Here is a 24,646-nt window from a genome sequence, read left to right on the forward strand (position 1 = left end):
TAAGTCATTAGGCCGGGCCTGGGGAAGCACACAGACAGGCAGCTACTGTGACCCTGGTTCTCCTGGCAACCACATTCCAAAGGAGCCTCACTCTGATAAGGCCTAGCTGGTATCAGCCAGGCTGTGCGGTTTCTCTCACTGTCTTCTGTAATTTCAGACAAATCAGCTTGGATCTCAAGGACTCTGTCAATGCAAGGAAGTAGTCATCTTGCAGTAGACATATCACAATTTCAGCAAAATAAGTTTCCATCAACATGTCTGTTTTGTTTATGTTGGCTTATTTAGCATGTTAGGAATAACTATGTTTCCGCTGCTAGACCTATCAAATCACTTCCCCTCCGTCCATCTGTTGCCTATATAATCTAATATATGTTTTGATTAACTAGTGCTCTCCAGGTTAACCCCTGGTTGGTACTCCACCAGTGCTGGTGTACAATAAATCCTCTACTTGTTTTCACTGCATTCCAGTGTGTTTGGAATTATTCCCTACAACCTCATGCATGGCCAGCTCAGAGTCCCACCCCTTGAAGATGTGTTACAAAAGAGGAGGGTAAAAAGGTTAAAGCAATGGTGCCCAAACTGTGGATGTCTGCTTCCAGTAAGTTTCATACAGGAAAGGTTTGTAAAATTGGGATTAATGTGACATTTAAACATTTTCACATAGATGCTTCGTGCTAAATGACAGCACAGATACTAATCACATGTCAGGCAACTGACCCTCATTGCTTTCCTGTATGCTTTCACATTTCCAGAAAGGGAGGGTGGTGGTTGTTTTGTTTTTTGAAAAATATCAATCCAAAACACTAGCCACATCTGACTATGAGAGGGTTAACCTCTGAGTGTGAATTTTCATATCAGTTGCTAATTAGAACAATTCTTCACCTGGACAGAAATTATTTCTATGTCTTTTCTCAGCCTAAGTACCTGAAACACATAACTTAGCAAATGGAAAAATCTGTGTTTTTGAACAATAATTTGGCCTAAAGACAAATAATTTCAATAAGCAGGGGATTTCAAGAAATATTGTAATACGGGATTTTTTTTTAATAGGACCATAGGAATAGACTCATAGCCCATCTAGTCTGTAACTCTATCTTGAACAGTGACCAGTATCGGTTGCTTTGGAGGAAGCTTCAATAAACCATGGTAAAGGATAAATTGGATCTGTTCAGCCAAACTATGCTCTGATTTATATTCTTTGTAACTCCATTGACTTGAATTATGGCTTGCATGGGTGTAAGTGGCAGAGCAGAACTTGGACCTTTGTGGGGGGCTCTGTTACTGTCATTTATATGTTGGGGAAAATTCTGCGTTCACTTTTCCATGTGTAACTCCATTGACTTTTCCAATAATAAAAATTGAAGCTGGAATTTTTCCTTCCTTATATTTATATTGAATGACAAATATAGGAATACCACTAGTCTTGTTCCTTGAGGCCAAATCCTGCAAAGTGTTTAGGCCTGTTTCTTGTATTTATTATTTCATGTCTCAAGTTTACAAAGGCCAGAGATTGCCACAGGATAATTCTCCCCACTTCAGGGGAAATTCCACCAATTTAAAGCTCAGGTAGAGCTGTACAGTCTGGGGGCAAGGCATGGTGGAGCATTGCAGTGAAGAAGAGCGAAAGGGGTATGGTGAAGTGAGGTTTCCTACACACAATTCTCCACTGCCAAAATTCCTTGGGGGCACCTTACATCAGTGGCATAAGTTAAACTTCTGTTCTGCATAGGTTTGCCAGATGGTTTAGCCAAAATACCGAGCCCTCCCCTTCCCCTTCAAAAAAGAAAAGCCACAGGGGAAAAAATTCTGTTGAGGAAAAGAAAAAGAGAGAAGCCAAAGTTGCTGAGCAAAAAAGAAAGTAAGAAAGAAAAAAAAGGACCCCGAGAGTTAAGCAATAAATAAATAAATAAACTCCAGCATGGCCCCTCTAAGAATGCTTTTGAGGCTTTTTGGCCCTAACAGGCTGCTAGAGGCAGTCTGCCATCTTGTCTCCCTGCTACGGGCCATATAGGTCCCCTGAGGAACCAGGTAAGCACCCGGGATTTTTGCCTCTTGGCTGGGAAAAAATCAGAAAATACTGGACATTTTAGGTGTCCGGTATTTTCTGAATTTTTTTTACCATACAGGAGATGAAAATAGCATACTGTCCGGGTCAATACCAGACACCTGGCAACCCTAGTTTTGCAGCTTAACTTGTGCATGTGCTAGGGAGCCAAAATGGCCTCTGATAGGCCCCCTCTCCATTACATCTGAGCCGAAGTGTTTTCCTTAAAACAGGATGAGCAAGCTGAATTATTAAACCCCATAAGTAATAGGTTTCCCAGTGATCTGGCATTAGCGGAGATAATATTTTCACCACTATGAACTACTTTGGAGTAGTATTTTCCAGTGTTTTAGGCACGAACATCATTCATTAGTATCAGGCATGCAAGTTTATTTGTACACTTTTCATTTTTAGAAATGCTTATTGCTAATAACACAATGAAAATCTGTATGAGTTTGTTTCCCATTTTTCACCTTTAGGGTGTGTCTAGACTACCTAGTTTTGTTGACAAAAGTGGACTTTTGTCGACAAAACTATACCAGCGTCTATACTACCGCTGAGTTCTGTCGACATAATGTCGACAGAACTCAGCAGTTTTGTTGACGCTGGTATACCTCATTTTACGAGGCATAACACCTTCTGTCGACAGAACTCTGTCGACAGAAGGTGTTATTGCCTGTAACATTGCGTCCAGACTACGGAGTTCTGTCGACAAAGCAGCTTGCTTTGTCGACAGAACTCAATGTGTCTGGACGCTCTTTGTCGACGGAAGTTTTGTCGACAGTATCTGTCGACAAAACTTCCGTCGACAAAACGCGGTAGTCTAGACGTACCCTTAGTGTTTTTAGGATTCTGATATGAGTCAAAATCTTGCTCTAGACCATGTTGTTTGACAATGCTTTCCCATCAGTAGCTAACTTCTATAAAATATCAGTGTGAACGCCACAGGAAACTCTCAGCCCTTACACAGAAGCAGCTGTTACTCAGGAAAAAAGTGACAAAGCGCATGGAACTCCTAGCATCTTTCAGAACACAGGAGGAATTGCTTTTATTTAACAGTTGGCAATTCCAAAAGAACAGTTCTACACAGAAGGATCACATTTTTTTTCTTGTCATTCCAAAACCGCTTTAGATTTGTTTTTAAAATCAACTGATCTGATTGACGGGAATTTGTCAAATCAGGCATGTACTGATCTATTAATTTCGGGCCCAGCCTTTCATTCAGTTGTTCTAATGAAACATTATACCCCTACTTGCCAAGTCTGGGTCCCTTTAATAAATTAATGATAGCCTTAAAAGAAGAAAGTGCCTGCTTTTAGTGCCTCATGAAAAACACATTTGGGGATGAGATTTCATTTTAATGATTAACTAGAATGCTGAAGACTACAGTAAAATGCTCAGGAACTAAGCCAACCATTTTTCTTGCCACACATACTGGGAGCAAAGATGACTATTTATGAGATACTTGTAATGTGGAGGTGCCAATGATGGAATAATCAGCATATTTTGTGTTGCTAATTACAAAGACAGAAGTCTGTCAAGGGGTGACTTATCACATTTTAATTAAATTAATCTTGTCTAGTTTTACAAATAATTTAATATAAACATGCTAGGGTTTTGAGGCCTATCTGAACATGGATGCAAATGTGGGACTTATTCATATGCTGTCTATACTATATAGGAGCTTTGTAAAATGTAGCATTGGGAAGCATCCTGGATAATTTGAAGCTGAAAGTATAACATTTAAATTAATTTATTTACTGTGGATTCATGTTTCCAAGAATTGTTAACAATGCTTAGTATTTATTCAGTACTTCATATGTCTAAAGCGTTATATTCAAAAGTGAACTCATTCTGTAGGGAGGGCCAATTTGCATTGTTGTTTATGATCCATAGTAGTACACATTTGGGACTGACTTTGATCTACCCACAAAAGTCAAAAGGAGATTTAGTCAAATATCAAGGGTTGACTATGGTTCTAACAGTAACTAGACTTCTGATTGTTATTACATACCTTGTGGCATTTGGCATTCGTTAATTGGACAATACATTCCCCATAGGACAGTGTTATTTTTGCCCCTTGTTTCTCTTCCTTTGCCATCCTCCCTTGACTGTTTCTCTAATATTTGTATCACAGCATTGCCTAACTGATATCAGGGCTGTCTTGTCTAGGCACCATATAAACACATAACAAGTGAGAGACCGAGTCCAAAAAAGTATACAGTCTAAATAAACAAGAGACAAAAGGTTGGGCTAAAAACAGAGGCCCAAAGTGATGAAGAGACTCACCCAAGGTTACCCAGAAGCTCAGTGGCAGAGGCATGACTAGAGCCCCGATTTCTAAGAGTCCCTGTCCCATGGTTTGTCCATTGATCAACACTGCTTCTCCTTATTCCCTGACATTTTTTCCTTTGCTAGAATACTAGGACTGGAAGGGACCTTGAGAGGTCATCGAGTCCAGTCCCCTGCCCTCATGGCAGGACCAAGCACCATCTAGACCAGTGATCTCCAGCCTTTTTAAGTACAAGATCACTTTTTGAATGCAAGTACAATCCAAGATCTACCTCAAACCCAAATACCCTTGTACCCCTTCTCCAAGGACCTGCCTCTGCTCACTCCATCCTCTTTCCCCCATCCTTCCTCTCTTTCACCAGGCAGGGGCAGAGGGTTAGGGTGCAGGTTCTGGTCTTGGATTAAGGGATTTGGAGAGTGGGAGGGGCTTTGACCTGAGCTTGTGGCAGGCAGTTGGGGTGCCAAAGAGGGTTCTAGGTGTGGGACCTGGGAGGGCATTTGAATGCAGGGGTGCTCAGGGCTAGAACTTGGGATGCAGGAGGGGGTTCATGACTGGGGTAGGTTTATGGGATGTGGGTTTAAGTTGACACTGCTTACCTCAGGAGGTGGTGCAGTGCGGCTAAAGCAGGCTCACCCCTGTCTTGGCCCAGCCCCTCTCCCAAAAGCAGCCAGCAAATTCCATCCCAAATCCTGTTGTGCCCTCTCTTTGCTCTGTGGAGATAGGATACAGGGAGAGGAAGCTGTGACACTTTGAGACAGTTTCTAGACCTAAAGAAACTCAATGTAAATTTGAAAGCTTGTCTTTCCCCCACAGAAATTGTTCCAGTAAAAGATATTACCTCACCCACTGTCTGTGTCTAATCCCGGATAGGCTGCATTCAGATCTTTGGCATATAGTCTAAGAAAAGTATTTGAATTCTAAAACCTAACAGGCAAGAATTAGGATTACCAAATATTCTTTCTCTGTTTCAGCTACATGAAAGCAAGAACCTGTTACTTTTAAAATTTTGTTTCGTTGTCAAAACATTTTGGCTGTATTAAAGCACTTGTAATTGTAGATAATTTATCAAAGTTCAATATATGTTAAAGTAAATATTTGTCTCCCGTCTTTTAGAATAAAATTGAGAGCAGAGCAATCCCCCCAAAGAAAAAAAGTATGATGAAAATTATGAGAAGAGAATGAAGTGTCAGGAATACAAGAAGCATTCTTGAGTCATTGGGCAGTGGGATATGGCTGAGAAACTCTGAAAGGAAAGTTCAACATCAATTTTATTAACAGTCAGTTCTTTCAGGAACAAGCCATGGAAGGTAACAGAATGAAGTGGATGATATTATAATGACTTATAAGCAATAAGAAAATCACTCTTAATATCTGCAGTTCAAGATGATATTGAAACATATCTTTACAGATAATTAATCAGTGTAGCTAATGGTGATTTTATATTAACCGAGGATCATGTGTTCCAATCATTCCATATGTTAGCTAATTAACATATTTATATTCATGGGAGTTCTGAAGGCAGATCAAGTGAAGAACTTGTGCCTGTGCATTCTCATTACCAAGAAAAATGGCTTTCATTCTTTTTTTGGAGTAAAATGTAGAATAAATATCTACTTGTAGGACTATGTAAAATATTTAACTTAAAATCAGAAGGTCAAAACTTCCCTTTACAAGTTCTTGGTGCTTCTATAAACATTCTGTTTTTTGCTCAAATCTAGTAAATATGTATGAAAACTACGTCACATTATTTCTTCTGGTTCCATGACAGGCTAAACCTATTTTCTGTGCTCAGGAGGGTCACCAGAAGTCACTTTGTGCACTCTCTGAACCATTAAAAGGGGTCCTTGTATCAGATTCCTGTTAGTCAGTGAGTGTAACTAGAAATTGTTCTCTGCTGTATCTTGCTGCAGTTTGGGGGTGCGGCATGGATCAAGCATCTTATTATTTCATAATTGAAGGCAGATCCTAAATTTCAAGGGGGACATTGTAACACTGTACCCCGTATTATTCATACTTGTATGATTATGATAGAATTATAACATTATGATGCATTTTGTACAAGATAGGTCATGTGAGGTGTCATTGGAAAAGTTATGATTTGCTGAATATGATTTTGATTTGTCTTCATGTATCACTTTTGTAGCTGAAGTTATGAATATTGAACTTGTGCTATTCAGTTCTCTGTGCAGTGCAAGGCCATATAATTTTGGGTTTATACTTGAGTGTTTATACTTGAGTCTGCATGCCTTAGACGCTGGGGATTATCTTGGCTGTAGCCTCTCTATTGTTGGCTCATACAGTGGCTGGTCAGAGAGTCTGCATGTAACTGCAGGTGGGTGTGTCCCTGACTTCGTGAATGCTGGTGGAAGTGTAGGACTAGGAACAGGTCGGAAGCTTGTTACAGCAACATAGTGTGAGAGGGAGCCCAAGCTAGTGAGTGAGAGGGCTCAGCGATAACCCAGTTACATGTGGCACTCTCATGGGAATCTCTCACATTCATCTCTTCTGTCAAAATCCACGTTCTGTTAATCTTGTTGCTGCTAAATGAAGCTGATCAATGAACTGTCTGGTTGGGGGTATTGAAAACTGTTAAATTATAAGGTGATATTTTAAATCTCAAGGGTTTTTCTGATCCTTCTTTCAGGCAAGAGGGAGTTTGCCATTTGGGTCTTTCAGCAGTTAGTCTGTGGAGAACCTATCTAGATTAAAGTAGGATGAGTTGTGCCTCTGTTTTATGGAGCAGTCTGTGTTGTCTCTCTGTGTTCTGGGTTCTTTTAAGAAACAAAGTATGTTACATTGCAACTGTCCAGAAAGACACTTACATTGTTGGACTTTTTTTTGAACTAATTTCTCGAACTAATTTCTCTGTCTGTATGCTAGGAGCATAACATACTCACCAAAGGACCATAATTTACAAATGATAAAGGGAAGCAGGTGATCTACTGCAAATTCAGTTGTTGACTTGGGATGTGTGAGGAAGACAAATCACCCTAAAAAAGGACAAGTGGGTCAGCGGTCAGACCAGACTACATGTGCCTTAGTGATGATTGAGGGTATGTCTATCCTTTGAACTTGAGGTGTTATTTCTATCCCAAGGATACATACCCCTGCTTGTTACCAGATTTGCCCAATACTCTGGGGTATGCTCATTTATTAGAGTTACTCTTATGGGACTGGAGGGAGTTTAACAATTCTATCAGTGTGCTACTTGTGCTCTCATATGGAGCTGAATTCTCCCTGCTGCCAATTCCCCCTCCCTCTGGAGCTCTCCTGCAGGAACCAGGTTCCTCAGGATGGGGTTCTTTCTACCTTAGCAACACACACAGACACTCACACCCACTAATAGAGCACGTCTGAGAGGACTGAGTAATCAGCACTCCCAAGCTGACCCTTCATATGTCCCTGGATTCAGCAGGCTGGGTTTAATGTGGCACCCTCATGTGCCTTTGGACTTAGTGGGCTGGATTAAACAGCACTTTAAGCTGCCATCCTCATAAGCCCCTAGGTTCAGCACCCCTTATCCCCACTTTCACACCACAATCATTCACTGGTAAACCACATGATGAGCAAACCCCACAGGATTTTGGGCACTACAGGGATCTTTAGCTTGGGTACAAGGAACATTGTTGCAGAGCGAATGGGGAAGCCAAAACAACACCCCTTGCGGAAGAGCGAGAGAAATAGAAAGAGAGAAGCAACCAGCTTTGCAATGAAAGTTATTTATTTCTGGGTAGTGAATATATAGCCAAACACACAAAACAGTTACAAAATTAAATCTAAATTGAAACTGATTACAATGTTAGAGCTAAGTAACCATATAACAGTTTACATAGGGCAGAGTCAGGAGGCTATGCTTGGCAGGGGGGCGGGGAAGGAAGAGATAGAGAAAAAGAGAGAGAGAGAGAGACCTCACCACTTCGTGGAGCTTGCACTGATTGGGGTTTCCAGATGGTGATGGGAGCTGGGGGTCTAGAGGGCAGGAGACAAGCAGAGCAGAGCCTCCAGCATTATCAGACAGGAGATGAAGAAGTCTCAATGGAACTGATGCAGTTTAAATCCAGGTATCAGAACAGTTTTTTTTGGGCAAGGATAGGAGTTTTTATAGGGATAGGACAATAGTTCAAAGAGAAACAGAGGCGAGACAATAGAGACTGATCACACCTGGTTATGGGTGATGTTCCTTGAATGAGCTCACAATGTAACTAGGCAGTTTCAGTATTTTGGATGTCAATAGGATTATTACTAGAATTGGTCTGATAATGACTAATTTAAGTGTGAGCAGATCTGGGTGTAGTAAGTTGAGGGTCAGTAACATGGAGTCAGCAGGCCTAAGGCCTGCAACATGGAAACAGCAACAGGCCTGCAATCTAGTGAGCAAGACTTTGGTTCAGTAACACAGGAGCCAAGAAAGAGGCACTATTGATAATTGTGTGATTGTGTAAGTTAGGTAGAGCATGGAAGGACACAGGGAGGCACTGGGTACAGACTGTGAGCCAAAGGGGAGTAATGGAACATCTTAAGAAATGTCTTGGTACAAAGACTCCCTAAACACTAATGCACATACTGACCTAGGTTCAGGACGGGGTCGGAATTGACAGCATGAAGGATAGTAAGTAAGCCCCCCTTCCATACGGTGAGGGGTGGTAACTAGGCAACAGAGGGTGGTAACCTGGTACGTAACAAAATGATGTAAGTTGTTTGTACCTGTCTATAAAAGGACACCGCAGAGGGTGCTCTCCGGCCAACCTGGGGGGGAGGCGCGCACTAGGCGCCTGAACGGCAGGTGTCATTGCCTAAACTTACAGAATGCACAGTAGCTTAACTTTGACTAACTGCTGTTAATATCTGTTACATGGCAATAGGCCTGCCTGGTGTTGGTACCTTGTCAACGCGGGCCATAGTGCCCAGTGATGTAACATTGTACTGATCCCTGTTACCAACTGGTAGAGCTTCCCATTTGACAATAAACCTGCTTGATTGATTTCAAACCTTGCCTGCATCTGTCGTTTCCAGGGCGCCTCAGAGATCTCTTGTGTTGACCCAAGTGCACGGGGTCTAACACTCTAGATAAAGGAAGTACCGATTGTTACGCACGCAGCCGAAAGTTTAACAGCGGAGTAGAGGTCCTGTCAGGACTGCGCCAGGACAACCCTGACCAGACGATGCTGACACTGACAGTCCAGACCACCGAAGGTACCGAGGTACGAAAACACCGAGGTACGACACTGGGTTCAATAGCATCCGGAGCAGAGATTTCCCATCAGGCAGTGTTTCTCTGCTTTCATATCCCATAGTTCGCTGCGGTTCCTGCCTTGGAAGAGCTGGTCTCCATTCTGTATGCTAATGAGATGTCCCTCTGTTCTGTCTTCAATGCAGATGAGGCTGGGGTGTTTCCTTAATTAGTTTCCTGGCATTTTCATTGCTTTGTCTGATTCTAGCAGAGGCCTAGAGGAAAGGGGAGGGGGATGGTTTTCCATGAATGTCACTCCCTGGCTCCCCAAAAGCACAAGGCTGGAAGGTAACATGCCAGATCACTTAAAATAGGGTGTAGCTATGGCAGCACAAGCTGTGGCAGGGGCTAACTGCCCTAAGTACATACTTAGCATCATAGATAAGTTAGAAGCTGGAGCAGCTAACAACTCCTGCTGCCTGTGCTACCATGTCTACCCTGTTTTTAGCATTCTGGCTCCATCAGAGTTAGTGGGAATTTATATCTCCAGGCACAAGTGTAATATTCCCCCTTAAAGTCTCTTCCCTGGTACTAAGAGTAAATGGCTAAATAGCAGCAAAAGACTCCAGATTCAGAATGTTTTCTTCCTTGAAACTACTGTCCTCTCATAGGCTTGGTTTACACTAGAGTTAGATTGACATAGGACAGATCGTGTCAACCTAACATGGTGAGTGAGTACAATGTTGCTCCCACCAATATAAGTCGCCTGCTATGGTAACACAGTATCTATGTAGACAGTACATCACCTGTCCATGGGACTAACAGCTAGAGTTTCTAGTGCCCAAGGTGGGGGAGAGGTGGTGATACTTTGGCTGTCAGTGCCTGTGACGGGGCAGACAGGCCCGGCACTGAAGGGCAGAATGCAGCCCCACCCCTCCAGCCCTGCTGGGCACGCTCCCAGCAGAGCCAGAGTATAAAAGCAGAGAGAGCCCTGCAGTTGGGAGGGCAGCTGGGGGAAGGAGGGAGGCAGGTCGCACTCCCCCCTGTGTTTCAGCAGCAGCTGATGCCAGAGTTGCAGTCCGCAGCAGAGCAAAGCCAGCATCCCCACCGGCTGAGAGACCGAAATGCCCGCAGCCCCAGCGCCAGCCCAGGACCGATCCGGGAGGCCAGCAGACTACGGGGGTACCAGGGTGTGGTAGGAAGTGGCCCATGATAGAGGACTGGGAGAGCGGCTCAGTGTGTAGCAGTCGGATTCCCCACTGAGCAAGCATGAGCAATAGTCTCTGCCTAAAAGGCCCTGGTCTGGGACCTGGTGGAGAGGGAGGGCCCGGGTCCCCTACCACTCTTTTCTCTACCCTGGATACTATACTCCCTGGCCACGAGAGGCTTTTCTTGGCGAGTAGGCCTCAAGGGCTGTATATCCCCTGATAAAGGGACCTGAACTTTGAGACTAGGCCTCAAGGGCCGTATACGCCCTAGTAGTAGGTCATAAAGACCGGACAGAGGGGCCGACGTGTGGGGACATTATCCAGCGATGCAGCCCCAACGCCGAGGGGGAACGTACCCCTTGACAGTGGCCCCCACAGTTAAACTGGTGGAAGTGTTCCTAGTGGGGACATACACCACTGTAGTAATTACTGCAGTGGTTATAAGTAAACCTAACATAGGTCAACTTATTTTGTAATGTAGACAAGGGCTTGGTCTCTTAGGGTATGTCTATGTCACAGAGAAGATCAAGGATGCCACTTTCAATCTTCTAGGGTTCAAATTAGCGAGTCTAGAGAAGACATGGTAATTTGAACTGAGAGCGGCACTCTGGTAGATGCCGGTAGTCCTGCTTCCTCGAGGAGTAAGGGAAGTTGAAGGAAGAGTGTTCTCCCTTTGACTTCCTGCACTGTGGACAGCACCAATTTGACTTCAGCTACACAATTAACATAGCTGAAGTTGCATATCTTAATTTGACCTTATCCGTAATATAGACCCGCCCTTGTTCTGTTAAGCACTTAAGTCCCACTGACTTCACTGGCTTATAATTACTCATGTGCTTAATTGTTTTACTGACTTAGGGCTACACACAAGAAAAATGGCAAAGAATACCTCAGTCATAGTACCACTTGTACCTGGAATTTTGAACAACAAATTGACTTTTCAAATTTTTTACAGTTTAGAGCAGGGAAAAAAACCAGTCAACAATATTTTCCCTGAAATTCTTCAGAAAAGCACTTGAAATTAAATGGTAAACACATTTGTGCAAATAGATCAGAGCTCTTGGTATGTTATGGGGCTTTTTCCATTTCCATTGAAGTGCATGGCCTCTCTCTCATTGATCTCACTGGGAGTAACAGCTCTTCAAGTACAATATTTAGCCAATATTTGAAAAATCCCTGGAATTTTAGGTTAAATTAATAATTTTAGTTACAGTATTAAGGTTGTTTTTTTTTCAAATTATACATCTCTGATCTCATTTGTAAGGTGCCTCAGTTTAAATAATAATAAAACTTAAAGCCATGGGTGGGAAGTACCAGAGGCTGTGCCTCCCAAAACAGCCAAATGTGGCCATTCCACCATGAGCCCTTCTGCTTAAACTTCCCACTCTGCCTACAGCTTCATCTTCCCTCTGCAGTGGTCCTGGCTGGGGTCAAATGCTGCCTGTTCTCCTGGTCCTTTGGGGTTGAGGGGCTAACTTGGGACAGGACTCATGACTGTGGTGGGAGGGGGGAAGCAAAAGGTGTGGGGCTTTGGGTGGAAGAAGCAGGGCTGGGGACAAGGCCGGATTAAGACCTTTAGAGGCCCTAAGCACTGAAAAGATTATGGTGCCCCCCCATATGTAATTCAAAATAAAAACAATGCTATACCATAAAATCTCTTTTTTTTTTTTTTTTTTTTGGTGCCCCTGATTTGCTGGTGCCCTAAGCCTGTGCTTAGTCTGACTATTGGGTAATCCAGCCCTAGCTGGGGATCACCTCCACCAGCCTGTGATTCACATATCGCACATGTTTATAGCTATATGAAGGGCTTTCAAACACTCTGACCATAAAGCATGAGATTAGGTAAATGCTGTAGTTAATGGTCCGCTGCCAGCAATCTTTATGATTTCAGTTCATTGGTAAGAGAGAGAGCATCCTTACAGTGCATAATTATTGGTAATTGCTTTCCTGGGGCTTTTCTAGTCTTTAAGGAACTACTTGGTCAAGAAAATCTTTTAAAAGTGACTTGTTTAAAGTTTGACAGACTCTAGAACTCAATTTTTTTATTCTCCCCAAAGTAATGTAAATAAATTCCTTCTACGTCTGGGTTTCCTGCTAAATTTTCAGTTATTTTTTGCTTTCTTTTACAGGCATTTTCTGTCTGGTCTCCCCATTTGGAAACCTCAAAGAGATCAACTAGCCAACACACGAACAGCTAGAACTTATATGTGTGTAACTTATGTTATTTTTTTGTGGGGGGTGGGTTTGCATTATGATATCATAAAAGTAAAACAAAATTATAGCATAAAATCTATGCTGCATCATTTTACCATTTTACTAGTGTGATGAGTGCACTAGCATATGCTTGATGCCCTGATAGTATCTTGATTTTCCTTAATAATCCAATTAATAGAGAATAGGCCCAGTACACTGGATGAATGGAAGGTCATCTCTTTTGGGGGTGGAGGGGAACACCCCAAGCAGTAACAACTTGAACAGTGATACAATGTGCAATCTAGCAGTACCTTTCACTCCTAAATCTGTCTAACCATGCCTCAAAGAGTAAGGCTGTGTTTACGCTACAGCGTATGTTGGCATAACTTATGTTGCTCAGGAGTGTAAATAAACCACCCCTTTGAGTGGTATAAGTTACACCAATGAAAAAAAAGGTGTGCACAGCGCTATGTGGATGGGAGAGTTTTTCTCACTGACATAGCTTCTGCCATTCGTGGAGGTGGTTTTATCATGCTTGTGGGAGGGCTCTCTCCTGTCAGCACAGAGTGTCTTCACCAGACACACTGCAGTGGCGCAGTTGCATTGATATAGTTGTGCTGCTGCAACACTCACTGTGTAGACCTGTGTTTAGATAGGTGGTGGGTCTAATTCTGCTGACCTTGTTCAGGCAGCTTACCCTGCTGAAGTAACTGGGGCACACTTGTATGAGACAAGAAAGTCTTGGCTTAGTGTCTAAATTGAGCACATTTAATGTGGCTCTTAACCTTGGCACAGGTTATTTAAAAACACAACATGGGAGTGTTCCTAAATTTTCCCCAATTTATTTTTAAATTCAGCATATCAGGCATCCTTGGTTAGCCACCCCTAGTTTGGATATTGAGACCTGGGAATTTGTTTCAACCGATTAAGATAATAGTAGCCATCAACAAAATTCATATATTAGTAATAGAGTCTTTGGGGCTCACATACTTTGGTTTGGGACCAATCCTGAGTTTAAAAAATATTACATCAAACAGCAGCATCTAATACCTCTCTTTCCTTCCCTACTTTCCTTTCTGAGGGTGGTGTCTTGAATGACTACCAAACAGATCCCTCTTCTTCCCTGAACATCACTCACATTTATTATGTATGTTTTAAAATGCTGCATATTTGTTATGAATGGAAATGTGTTAATTCCTTCAAAAGGAAAATATGAACTTCTGGAGCAGGTTTGTCAGGAGGACACATGCACAACTACATCAGGCTTTTCTGTGGACAGCCAGAGCCTTTCTGATAGTTTCCTGGGCCTAGTTATCCCATCCATCAAATGGCTCACCCAGGTAGCAAGCTACTTTAGGTTCTCAGCTAGAACCAGGCTTTCAGCAAGGATAAAACAGAGCTCTACTGTCTCCTGTCAGTCCTGCTCTTCCCCTTACGCTTTATGGTGACGCATACTCACCTACTGAGTCAGTAGCTACCTTCCATTATATTCCTCATACACTCATGCCGGTACACTCTTACACTGCTCTATAGCCTTAAAAAAATACAGTAGAACTTTTTAATGTTACCCTCTTTGCCAATTTAGCATATTCTGTCATCCATTTAGCATATTCTGTCACCTTAAATCACCTAAGTCTCCATAAAGAAAGAGGTTTTCTTTTCCTGGGAATACTCTCTGCAAGATCCTAGCATCAGATCAACTGTTTCTTTAAACTTACATATATTACATAACCCAGCTTCATAGCTCTTCAATAAATATAAATTATTCTTCCAACTATAGTGACCAGCTAACAATCTAAACACAATATAAAACTTACTGATCCTTTCATAATGTTGGAGTAGCATATTATCTTTTATTTCAGGGCGTACGTCATAGAATCTTCCCTTTCCACCTCTCTCCCCCTTCAGAGTTCATAATTCTTGCCACTCCTTTTTTACCTAAACTAAACAATTCCTGCTTACTCAAGATACATCTACACAGCAGGGCTACGCAACTTCAGCTATGACAGTTGCATAGCTGAAGTCAAAATAGCTTCATTTGACTTTTGGCACAATCTACACAGCAGGAAGTTGAAGGAAGAACATTCTTCAACTTCCCTTACGCCTCGTAAAATGAGGGTTACAGGAGTCAGTTAGAAGTCCTCCATCTTGACATTATTTCGAATTAATGGCTTGCTGTGTGGATGAGCTTCCAGGGGCTCTTTACATCAATTTCTCCATTTTTAAAGCATTTTTTCACTTCATAGAATCATAGAATAATAGGACTGGAAGGGACCTCAAGAGGTCATCGAGTCCAGCCCCCCGCCCTCAAGGCAGGACCAAGCTCCACCTACACCATCCCTGACAGATGTCTATCTAACCTGTTCTTAAATATCTCCAGAGAGGGAGATTCCACCACCTCCCTTGGCAATTTATTCCAATATTTGACCACCCTGACAGTTAGGAATTTTTTCCTAATGTCCAATCTAAACCTCCCCTGCTGCACTTTAAGCCCATTACTCCTTGTCCTGTCCTCAGAAACCAAGAGGAACAAATTTTCTCCTTCCTCCTTGTGACACCCTTTTAGATATTTGAAAACCGCTATCATGTCCCCCCTTAATCTTCTTTTTTCCAAACTAAACAAGCCCAGTTCATGAAGCCTGGCTTCATAGGTCATGTTCTCTAAACCTTTAATCATTCTTGTCGCTTTTCTCTGTACCCTTTCCAATTTCTCCACATCTTTCTTGAAATGTGGCGCCCAGAACTGGACACAGTACTCCAGCTGAGGCCTAACTAGCGCAGAGTAGAGCGGCAGAATGACTTCACGAGTTTTGCTTACAACACACCTGTTGATACAACCTAGAATCATATTTGCTTTTTTTGCAACAGCATCACACTGTTGACTTCCTTATCTGCCATTTCATTGCCAGGTATCCCAGTATGTGTAGGGATCCATACTAGCACTCTTTTTAGTCCCAAACATACTATATTTCATTTATTAGATCATGCCTGCTTTCTGAGGTACCCTTTTTAATTGCCAGGACACTTGATAATGATTTAAAAAAGATAACTGCAGCAGGCCGTATATTCCTTATCCAGCCCTGAATTGGACTAGGGGTTTCAGCCTTTTGGATTTATTCTCCACACATGATATTGGCTTCATGTGTATTGGGGTGAGGTCTTAGCCCTGTCATTGCCATTGTGGGGGCCAGAGAGGCTCCATCCCAGTACGCTAAGGGTACATCTATACAAGGATAAAATCCCTGTGGCATAGCCACTGCTAGCTCAAGTTGGCTGACTTGGGTTTGTGGGGCGCAGGTTAGAGGGGTAAACCTTGCTGTGTAGATGTTTGGACTCAGGCTGCCTCTAGTGCCCACATGTTACATTTTCAAACAAGCGCAATTGTGCTTTCTCCCATGTTGCCCCACATGCTTGGGAATTACTCTCTGTAGACATCCACAAAGTCAACTTACTATTCTCCTCAAAGCTCTCTTTCGCCCCTACAAAACAACTTGACAATAGCTAAGGTACTGGTGTACGGAGACCACTACCTACCAGACAGACTGATGATGCCTCACTGTTTTCCCCTGGCTTTCGTATCTGTTGTCTCTTGTCTTGTGCTTAAATTGTAAGGTTGTTGGAAACAGGAACTGTCTCTTTTGGTTTTGTATTTGGTTCTGTACAGTGCCTAGTATAATGGGATCCTAATGCCTGTTCAGGTGGTATTGCAATAGGAAATAATACTAAAACTCGCAATAGGTCCCTGATTAACCCAGATCTTCAGCTTTATTTGTGAAAACCCTACTTCTAAAGAGATGAGCTAGTGATCCAACACAGAAAAAAAGAAACAATCATAAGCAAACTCATCTCTCTGAGTACTCTAATGCCCCTCAATAAAATGTGTGAAGCCACGTGAATGAAATCATGTTCTGCTCGAGTCTGTTATGGGCAGTATATAGCCAAGATCCCGTTGGAGTGAAGTGGATGCATGGATACTAGTTGTATGGACACCAGAACTGTGCTCAGTCTTACCCTGGTCTGGACTATTGCAGGTCACTATTGCAGACTGCCTCTTCGCTGTATGCAAACAGCAAGGCAGAATCTCTGAACAGTGCTCAAGAGTAAGATAGCTCAAGGAGAAAGGGCCAGCTAATGTGCCAACCCACACCATGTCCCCAAGGAGGTGCGGCCTGTGAGTGGGGCCAGTTAGTGTAAACTGCTACTGCTGCTGTCAGGAGTTAGATCTAGCTAGGGGCGAATACGTTGCCTGCTCAGAGCATCACTAAAATGTACTTCTGAGCATGTGTTTCCTTCCCTGTACTCCCTGTGGAAATCTGCCTGACCGGTGAGATTTCTGTAGCACAGGGAGCAACAATCAATGTCCGTCTCTCCCCTTGCATAGCAAGGGGAGGCCCTGTATACCCTCAAGCACTGAACAGGTAAGCAATTTCAGCCAAACAAAGGAAACAGATGGAATTCTGCAGGGATATTAAATTTATGCTGTAATTTGATAGGCAATTACTCATGAAATTTCAAGAGCACAACCTAATGCATGTTAGTTAATTTTGGTGATGAATTGTTTATATGGCACTCTGAGGCACATAAGCAGATGCAATTAGCTTCCCTAGGTGAGAGAAATGCTCATCCTTGCTAAAACAAAATCTTATCTTGAAAAACTGTTGGTGCCTGTGTGTAAAGGTGTGACCTCTCTGGCCCTGACTAACCATCTGAAAATCCCCCCAATGTTCTCCTTCTTGCCAGCTCATTTGATTAATTCATGGATTTTTAAGGCAGAATGGACCAATAGAGCATCAAGTCTGATTTTCTGTATAACAGACCACTGAATTTCATCCAGTTTAGGGTGACCAGATAACAGGGGTGAAAACTGAGGCCACTTTTTTTCCTGACTTTTTATTTGGTCCTTTTTCTGTTTACAGAATAATTTTTTCCTTGCCTCCAATCTTTAAGAAGTCTCAAGAGACTCCACTGTCCCTGTTTTGTTCCTTGTACTCTTCTTTTTATTTTTCAGAGAACCTCCATCTTAATTATAATTATTTCTTTTAGAAATCCCCTAATTCTTTGTCATCTGATGGATTTTAATCCAGCCTCCCATCAGACTTGACTTGAAGTTCTTCAAAATTAGCTTGTATTAGAGTTATAAGTCTTTCCTAAGAATCATAGAATCATAGAATACTAGGACTGGAAGGGACCTGGAGAGGTCATTGAGTCCAGTCCCCTGCCCTCATGGCAGGACCAAATACTGTCTAGACCATCTGATAAACATTTATCTAACCTACTCCTAAATATCTCCAGAGATGGGGATTCCAAAACCTCCCTGGGCAATTTATTCCAGGGTGTGTCTACACTGGGCCACTTATTCCGGAGAATCAGCCGCTTTTCCGGAATAAGCCGCGAGCTGTCTACACTGGCCCTTGAATTTCCGGAAAAGCAACGATGCTGTACTGTACAAAATCAGCCGCTATTCCGGAAACCGTACGATGCTCCCGCTCGGGCATAAGTCCTTTTTCCGGAAAAGCTTTTCCGGAAAAGGGCCAGTGTAGACAGCTTTTCCGGAAAAGCAGAAGAAACGTAAAAAAGCGGTTTGGACGGCGGGAGACCCCGTAGAAGCCACGGACTTCCGCATTACCCGAAGGCTTAAAGAGCCAGCACGCTACTGGCCGCACGTGGCAGGAGGCCCTCAGAGACCTCCCTTCCCAGCTCTGCGACGTGGCAAGTGTGCTGCCCACCACCTCAGCGGAGGCATGGCAGCTCGAGGTGGTCAGCCACCGTCACCCGGGGCAGGGAGGAAGCCCCCAGGGGCCGGAAGCGCAGGGCCCCATCCTGGACCCCCAGGGAGCTGGAGGCCCTCCTGGACCTGTGGGAGGAGGAGGAGGGTCTCCATGACCTCCAGTCCCGCCGCCGGAATGCTGAGCTGTACACCCGGATGGCCCGGAACCTCGCCCAGCAAGGGCACCCCAGCCGCAACTGCGAGCAGGTCCGCTCGAAGGTTAAGGAGTTGCGGCTGGGGTACGTGCGGGCCACGGAGGGGAGGGGAGCAGGGCCTGATGCCTGCCCCTATTTTGAGCGGCTGAACTCATTTTTGGGCGAGCCAGCCCCGCAAGGCCCAGCTGTCCCCGTTGACACCTGCCAGCACCCCCCGATCATTCGTCCCACCGAACCGGAGGAGGAAGACGACAGCGGCGGCGCTTCGGGAGAGGAGGCCAGCGTTGCCACCCAGCAGGCCCCCTCCAGCAGCTCCTCTGTGGCCGGGGAGGAACCCACTGGTGAGTCTTTGAAGGTTACACTCCCAAAGGGCGGGGGGCGGAGGGCGGGGGGGGAGCGAGACCCAAGTGTCCGGAGGGGGGAAGGGGAGAGCATGTCACTCAGGCCACGTGAGCTGCACGCTGCATAGCATGCGGCAGTTAGCAGCACGTGCAACCACGTGCAGCCTGGTGACTGAGCGGCAGGTGGCCGTGGCAGGCAGCTGCGGGCACGGCTGGGACCGTGCTTCTCACACACATTTCAGCGGGATCAGGGGGAAGGGTGGATGCCGGCTGGAACCGGCCAGGGCCCGAGGGACTCAGCCCAGAGCCTGCTGCTCCACCAAGGGGTGCAGCACAGGGAATGGCACACTGTCCCAGGCCTGGCTGTGAGGCACAGCCAGCTGCTCCTGGGATAAGTGCAGCGTCACAGTCCTGTGACCGTGGACCGCCACCGAGCCGCTCACCTGCTCCCAGTGCCTTGGCAGGTTCCCCGAGGGAAGTCCCCACTGCGGCCACACCTGTCCCTGGGCTACCAGGCTTGCGGGAGGGATAGTGGGAGGGAGATGGGCCCCTGAGTTTTGCTGCAAGGATGGGACATCCCCCCACCCAGTCACCCTTTCTGGTTCTGACCAGGAGATATCGCACGCAATGGGATCTGAGAGCCCAGACCGCCACTGACAGGTGTGCTCCCAGGCACTGCGTGGGGATGCATCTCGCTCCCTGTCAAACACCAGTGATTAGCCCTAAGCTTTTCACAGTGTCCACCGGCAGGGAGTTCCACAGGTGAACGCAGCACAAGCACCCTCCTGCCCTGCACGGAGCCAGGATACAGACCGGTGCTTACAATACTGCAGGGAGGACCCTACTCCCAGGGGTGGTCCTTCTTGCCAACATACAACACCCCCCGGGAGCAGGAGGGGAACTGAGTGGGCCCAAGCCACAACTGTGCGGTCACCTGGGGCTCTGGGGTGGAGGGCATGGAAGTGTGGGGACAGTGGATGGCCTGCCTGACTGACCCGTCCTTTCTTCTCTTCCCTGCAGCGGGACCCAGCACCAGACCAGCGACTCCAGCAGCAGCAGCACCCCCAGCTGCCCAAGCCCGGAGGACCAGGCTCCGACACCGGGACCAGCTGCTTCGGCGTCATGTCACCGCGGTGGAGGGGATCCAGACCTCCATTGCGGAGCGTGTGCAGGGGGACCAGGAGTGGCGGCAGGAGGGATGGGCTGCGTTCCTGGAGGAATGCCGCGAGATGCGTGCCACAATGGGCACCCTGACGGCACATTTAATACATGCCATCCACTATGGCATGGCCGGACCGCATGCCCCCGCCATCCCTCCGGGAGCACAGCCCATGCCCCCTCCTATCCCTGCTCCTCTCCCAGCTCCTGCTCCTCTCCCTGCTCCTGCTCCTGCTCATGCTCCTGACCCTGACCCTGCTCATGCTCCTGACCCTGACCCTGCTCATGCTCCTGACCCTGACCCTGAAGACCGTGCTCCTACTCGTGCTCCTACTCGTGCTTCTACTCGTGCTCCTACTCGTGGGCACCTCAGCGTGCAGGCTGCCCCAACGCGGTCTGCCCAGCGTGGGCAGGTCCGCCCCCAGAGGGGCGCTCGCAGGGGCCACCCGTCCCAGTAACTGCCCCCCCCTCCCCCCCCCCCCTCCTTCTCGCAGTTAAAGCTCCCCCCCCCTCCTTCTCGCAGTTAAAGGTCCCCCCCTCCTTCTTGCAGTTAAAGCTCCCCCCCCCCTCCTTTGTAAATAAAAAGTTCTGTTTTCATTTCAATCTTGTGTGGTTATTGTGTTCCTCTAGTAACTGTACAGAAATTATGTGAGATGCCAATTAGCCACTTCAATTTAAAGAGGGTTACAACTGTGGACAACAAATTCATGACTCTATCACCGGGGGGGGGGCTTTTTCAGTGGTCATTGGTTCGCGGCGCATAAAGAAATACTTGAGACTTTTCAGTAAAGATGTAAACCAGAAACTATATTTACATAGCAACAAACAAGCAGAAAAAAATGGTTACAATATGCAGTACAGTACACATTCAAAAACATAAGTTAGGCGCAGGGAGGACGATTGTGGTGTTGCTGGCCACCTCGATCCTTTGGTCCTTCCGGGCCTCAGGAGAGGAACAGCCAGGAGATCCCTCGACGGATGACTGTGGTGTTGCTGGCCACCTCGATCCTTTGGTCCTTCCGGGCCTCAGGAGAGGAACAGCCAGGAGATCCCTCGACGGATGACTGTGGTGTTCCTGGCCACCTCGATCCTTTGGGCCTTCCGGGCCTCAGGAGAGGAACAGCCAGGAGATCCATTGAAGATGGCACTGATGTAAGCCTTCGACACAAGTCCCAAATCCTGTTGGCTGTTCCTCAGGACGGCAATGGTGGCCTAAACCCTAGCCTAACTTAAAAGAAAAACCCTAACTACACCCGACGCACCCGACGAACAGACTCGATGACGGCCGCGATGTGCTGTGACCCGACGCTTTACTATACTATGGGGAGGGGGGAGGTAAGGGGAGGAGGTGGGGAAGGGTAGGAGCTGGGACGGAGTACTCTGGGGTGACCCAAGCGACCCTGCTACGGGGCTTGGGCAAACATGTCCACCAGGGCCTCTCTAATGCGCACCGCCTCCTGGCGCGCCTGGCGGATGGCAGCTGTGTCGGGCTGGTCCAAGGTCTGTGCCTCAGCTGCCACCCATGCAGGGAGGAAGGCCTCCCCACTGCGCTCCACAATATTGTGGAGCACGCAGCACGCGGCCAGCGCTTCTGTTGCATTCTGCTCACCCATGTCGAGACGGGTGAGCAAACAACGGAAGCGGGCTTTTAACCGTCCAAACGCCAGCTCCACTGGGTTTCGGGCCCGGTTGAGGCGGTCGTTGAACCGGGCCCGGTTCTGGTCCGGCTGCCCCGTGTAGGGCCGCATGAGCCAGGGCATCAGGGGGTAGGCCGCATCCCCGACGATGCAGATGGGCATCGGCACATTCCCGACAGTCAAGTCCCGCCGGGGGAAGTAGGTGCCCGCCTCCAACCTCTGAAACAGTCCTGAGTTCCGGAGGATGCGGGCGTCGTGTGCCCGGCCGGACCAGCCGCCGTAGATGTCCAGGAAGCGACCCCGGTGATCCACGAGGGCTTGCAGGACGATGGAGCAGTACCCCTTGCGGTTCATGAAATGGCCCACTCGATGCTCCGGGGCCCGGATGGCGATGTGGGTGGCGTCCAGGGCTCCCCCTCAGTTGGGGAACCCGAGGGCAGCGAAGCCGGCCATGGTCTCATTGACGTCGCGCAGGCGGATGATTCTTGGCAGCAGGACGTCGTTGATGGCGTGGACGACCTGCAGAAGGGTGCAGAGAAACACAAGGGAACACATTACATACAGCCAGGGGTGAGTGTGCGCTCCCTTGGGTCCCCCCCTTGATTCCCTCTGTATACACACACACACACACACACACACACACACACACGGCCCCCCTCGCCCCACGCCCCCCCCCACCAGTGGGCCGGTGCAAGGGAGGGACGGTCGAAACCCCTGAGCGACCCAGCCTGGAGTCTTGGGTGTCCCTGGGCCTGGAGTGGAGCACCCTCCCCCCATCTCACTCCCCCTGGGACTTACCTGGATGACGATAACACCAACGGTGGATCTTCCCACCCCGAACTGGTGTGCCACCGAGCGGTAGCTGTCCGGTGTGGCCAGCTTCCACAGCGCGATGGCAACCCTCTTGTTGACGGGGATGGGTGCCCGCAGCCAGGTGGCGGTTCTCTGCAGCGCGGGGGTCAGCCAGGTGCACAGCATCAAAAAGGTCCGCTTTCTCATTCGGAAATTCCGGACCCACTGGTAGTCATCCCATCGTCCGAGGACCACACGGTCCCACCAGTCGGTGCTCGTTTCCAAAATCCAAATGGGCCGGTCTATCGTTGGGTGCTGATGCCACGCGGTTGCCAGGACCTCCCTGGTGAGGGAGTCCAAGGCAATCTCTGCCTCCTGGTATGTGTACAGCAGGGCACCAGCCTGCAGCACGAGCTCCAGGCACCTGTACAGGTCTAACAGGGGCCCGAGCAGGTACATGGCCACCCACGGCTCCATAGCAGACAGTGCAGAGCAGAAAAAATAAAATGCCAGGAAAAGCTGGTGGGGGGCCAAAGGGTGGTGTCTCCAAAACTCACAGGGCAACCACCGACCCTGTGAAGGGTGCCAGTCTCTGGCAGAGGTCACAAGGCACGGGAGCACGAGACAAACGGCTGCCCGGCGAGACCCCTTTAACCACGCGTCTGGACGGAGCTCCGGCCCCGCCCCCGGAAAGGTCTGGTGGCCTTTGCCCTTTTCAAAATGGTTCCGGGCTTTTTGCTTTTCCGGAAAAGCGCGCCGCCAATGTAGACGCGCTTTTCCGGAAAAGCGCATCGTTATCGCGGAAACTCCGTGGCCAATGTAGATGCTCCTTTTCCGGAAAAGCTGAAAACGGAATGTATTCCGTTTTAAGCATTTCCGGAAATTCATGCCAGTGTAGACGTAGCCCCAGTGTTTAACTACCCTGACAGTTAGGAACTTTTTCCTAATGTCTAACATAAACCTCTCTTGCTGCAGTTTAAGCTTCTTGTTCTATCCTCATAAGCCAAGGAACAAGTTTTCTCCCTCCTCTTTATGACACCCTTTTAGATACCTGAAAATGGCTATCATGTCCCCCCTCAATCTTCTCTTTTCTAAACTAAACAAATCCAATTCTTTCAGCCTTCCTACATAGGTCATGTTCTCTATACCTTTAATCATTCTTGTTGTTCTTCTCTGGACTCTTTCCAATTTCTCCACATCTTTCTTGAAATGCGGTGCCCAGAACTGGACACAGTACTCCAACTGAGGCCTAACCAGCGCAGAATAGAGCGGAAGAATGACTTCTCGTGTCTTGCTCACAACACACCTGTTAATGCATCCCAGAATCATGTTTGCTTTTTTTGCAACAGCATCACACTGCTGACTCATATTCAGCTTGTGGTCTACTATAACCCCTAGATCCCTTTCTGCTGTACTCCTTCCTAGACAGTCACTTCCCATTCTGTATGTGTGAAACTGATTGTTCCTTCCTAAGTGGAGCACTTTACATTTGTCTTTATTAAACTTCATCCTGTTTACCTCAGACCATTTCTCCAATTTGTCCAGATAATTTTGAATTATGACCCTATCTGCCAGAGCAGTCGCAACCCCTCCCAGCTTGGTATCATCTGCAAACTTAATAAGTGTACTTTCTATGCCAATATCTAAATCGTTGATAAGTGTACTTTCTATGCCAATATCTAAATCGTTGATGAAGATATTGAACAGAGCCAGTCCTAAAACAGACACCTACGGAACCCCACTTGTTATGTCTTTCCAGCAGGATTGTGAACCATTAATAATTACTCTCTGAGTGTGGTTATCCAGCCAGTTATGCACCCACCTTATAGTAGCCCCATCTAAGTTGTATTTGTCTAGTTTATTGATAAGAATATCATGTGAGATCGTA

At 46.5% G+C, this 24,646-nt stretch overlaps 1 protein-coding gene across 1 annotated transcript; it reads right to left on the reverse strand.

Moving 5' to 3' along the window:
- Nucleotides 1-22,383: 22,383 nt before the first annotated feature.
- Nucleotides 22,384-23,665, reverse strand: LOC149525576 (uncharacterized). The gene is made up of 2 exons (XM_089779750.1): nt 22,765-23,665; nt 22,384-22,485 (listed from the first exon to the last, which is right to left on the reverse strand). Exons 1-2 carry the CDS (start codon nt 23,644-23,646, stop codon nt 22,384-22,386), a joined length of 984 nt encoding a protein of 327 aa, XP_089635876.1. The 5' UTR covers nt 23,647-23,665.
- Between the last annotated feature and the right edge of the window lie 981 nt (nt 23,666-24,646).

This window comes from Pelodiscus sinensis, chromosome 1 (genome assembly GCF_052426305.1).
Source record: "Pelodiscus sinensis isolate ZL-2025 chromosome 1, ASM5242630v1, whole genome shotgun sequence".
NCBI lineage: Eukaryota > Metazoa > Chordata > Testudines > Trionychidae > Pelodiscus > Pelodiscus sinensis.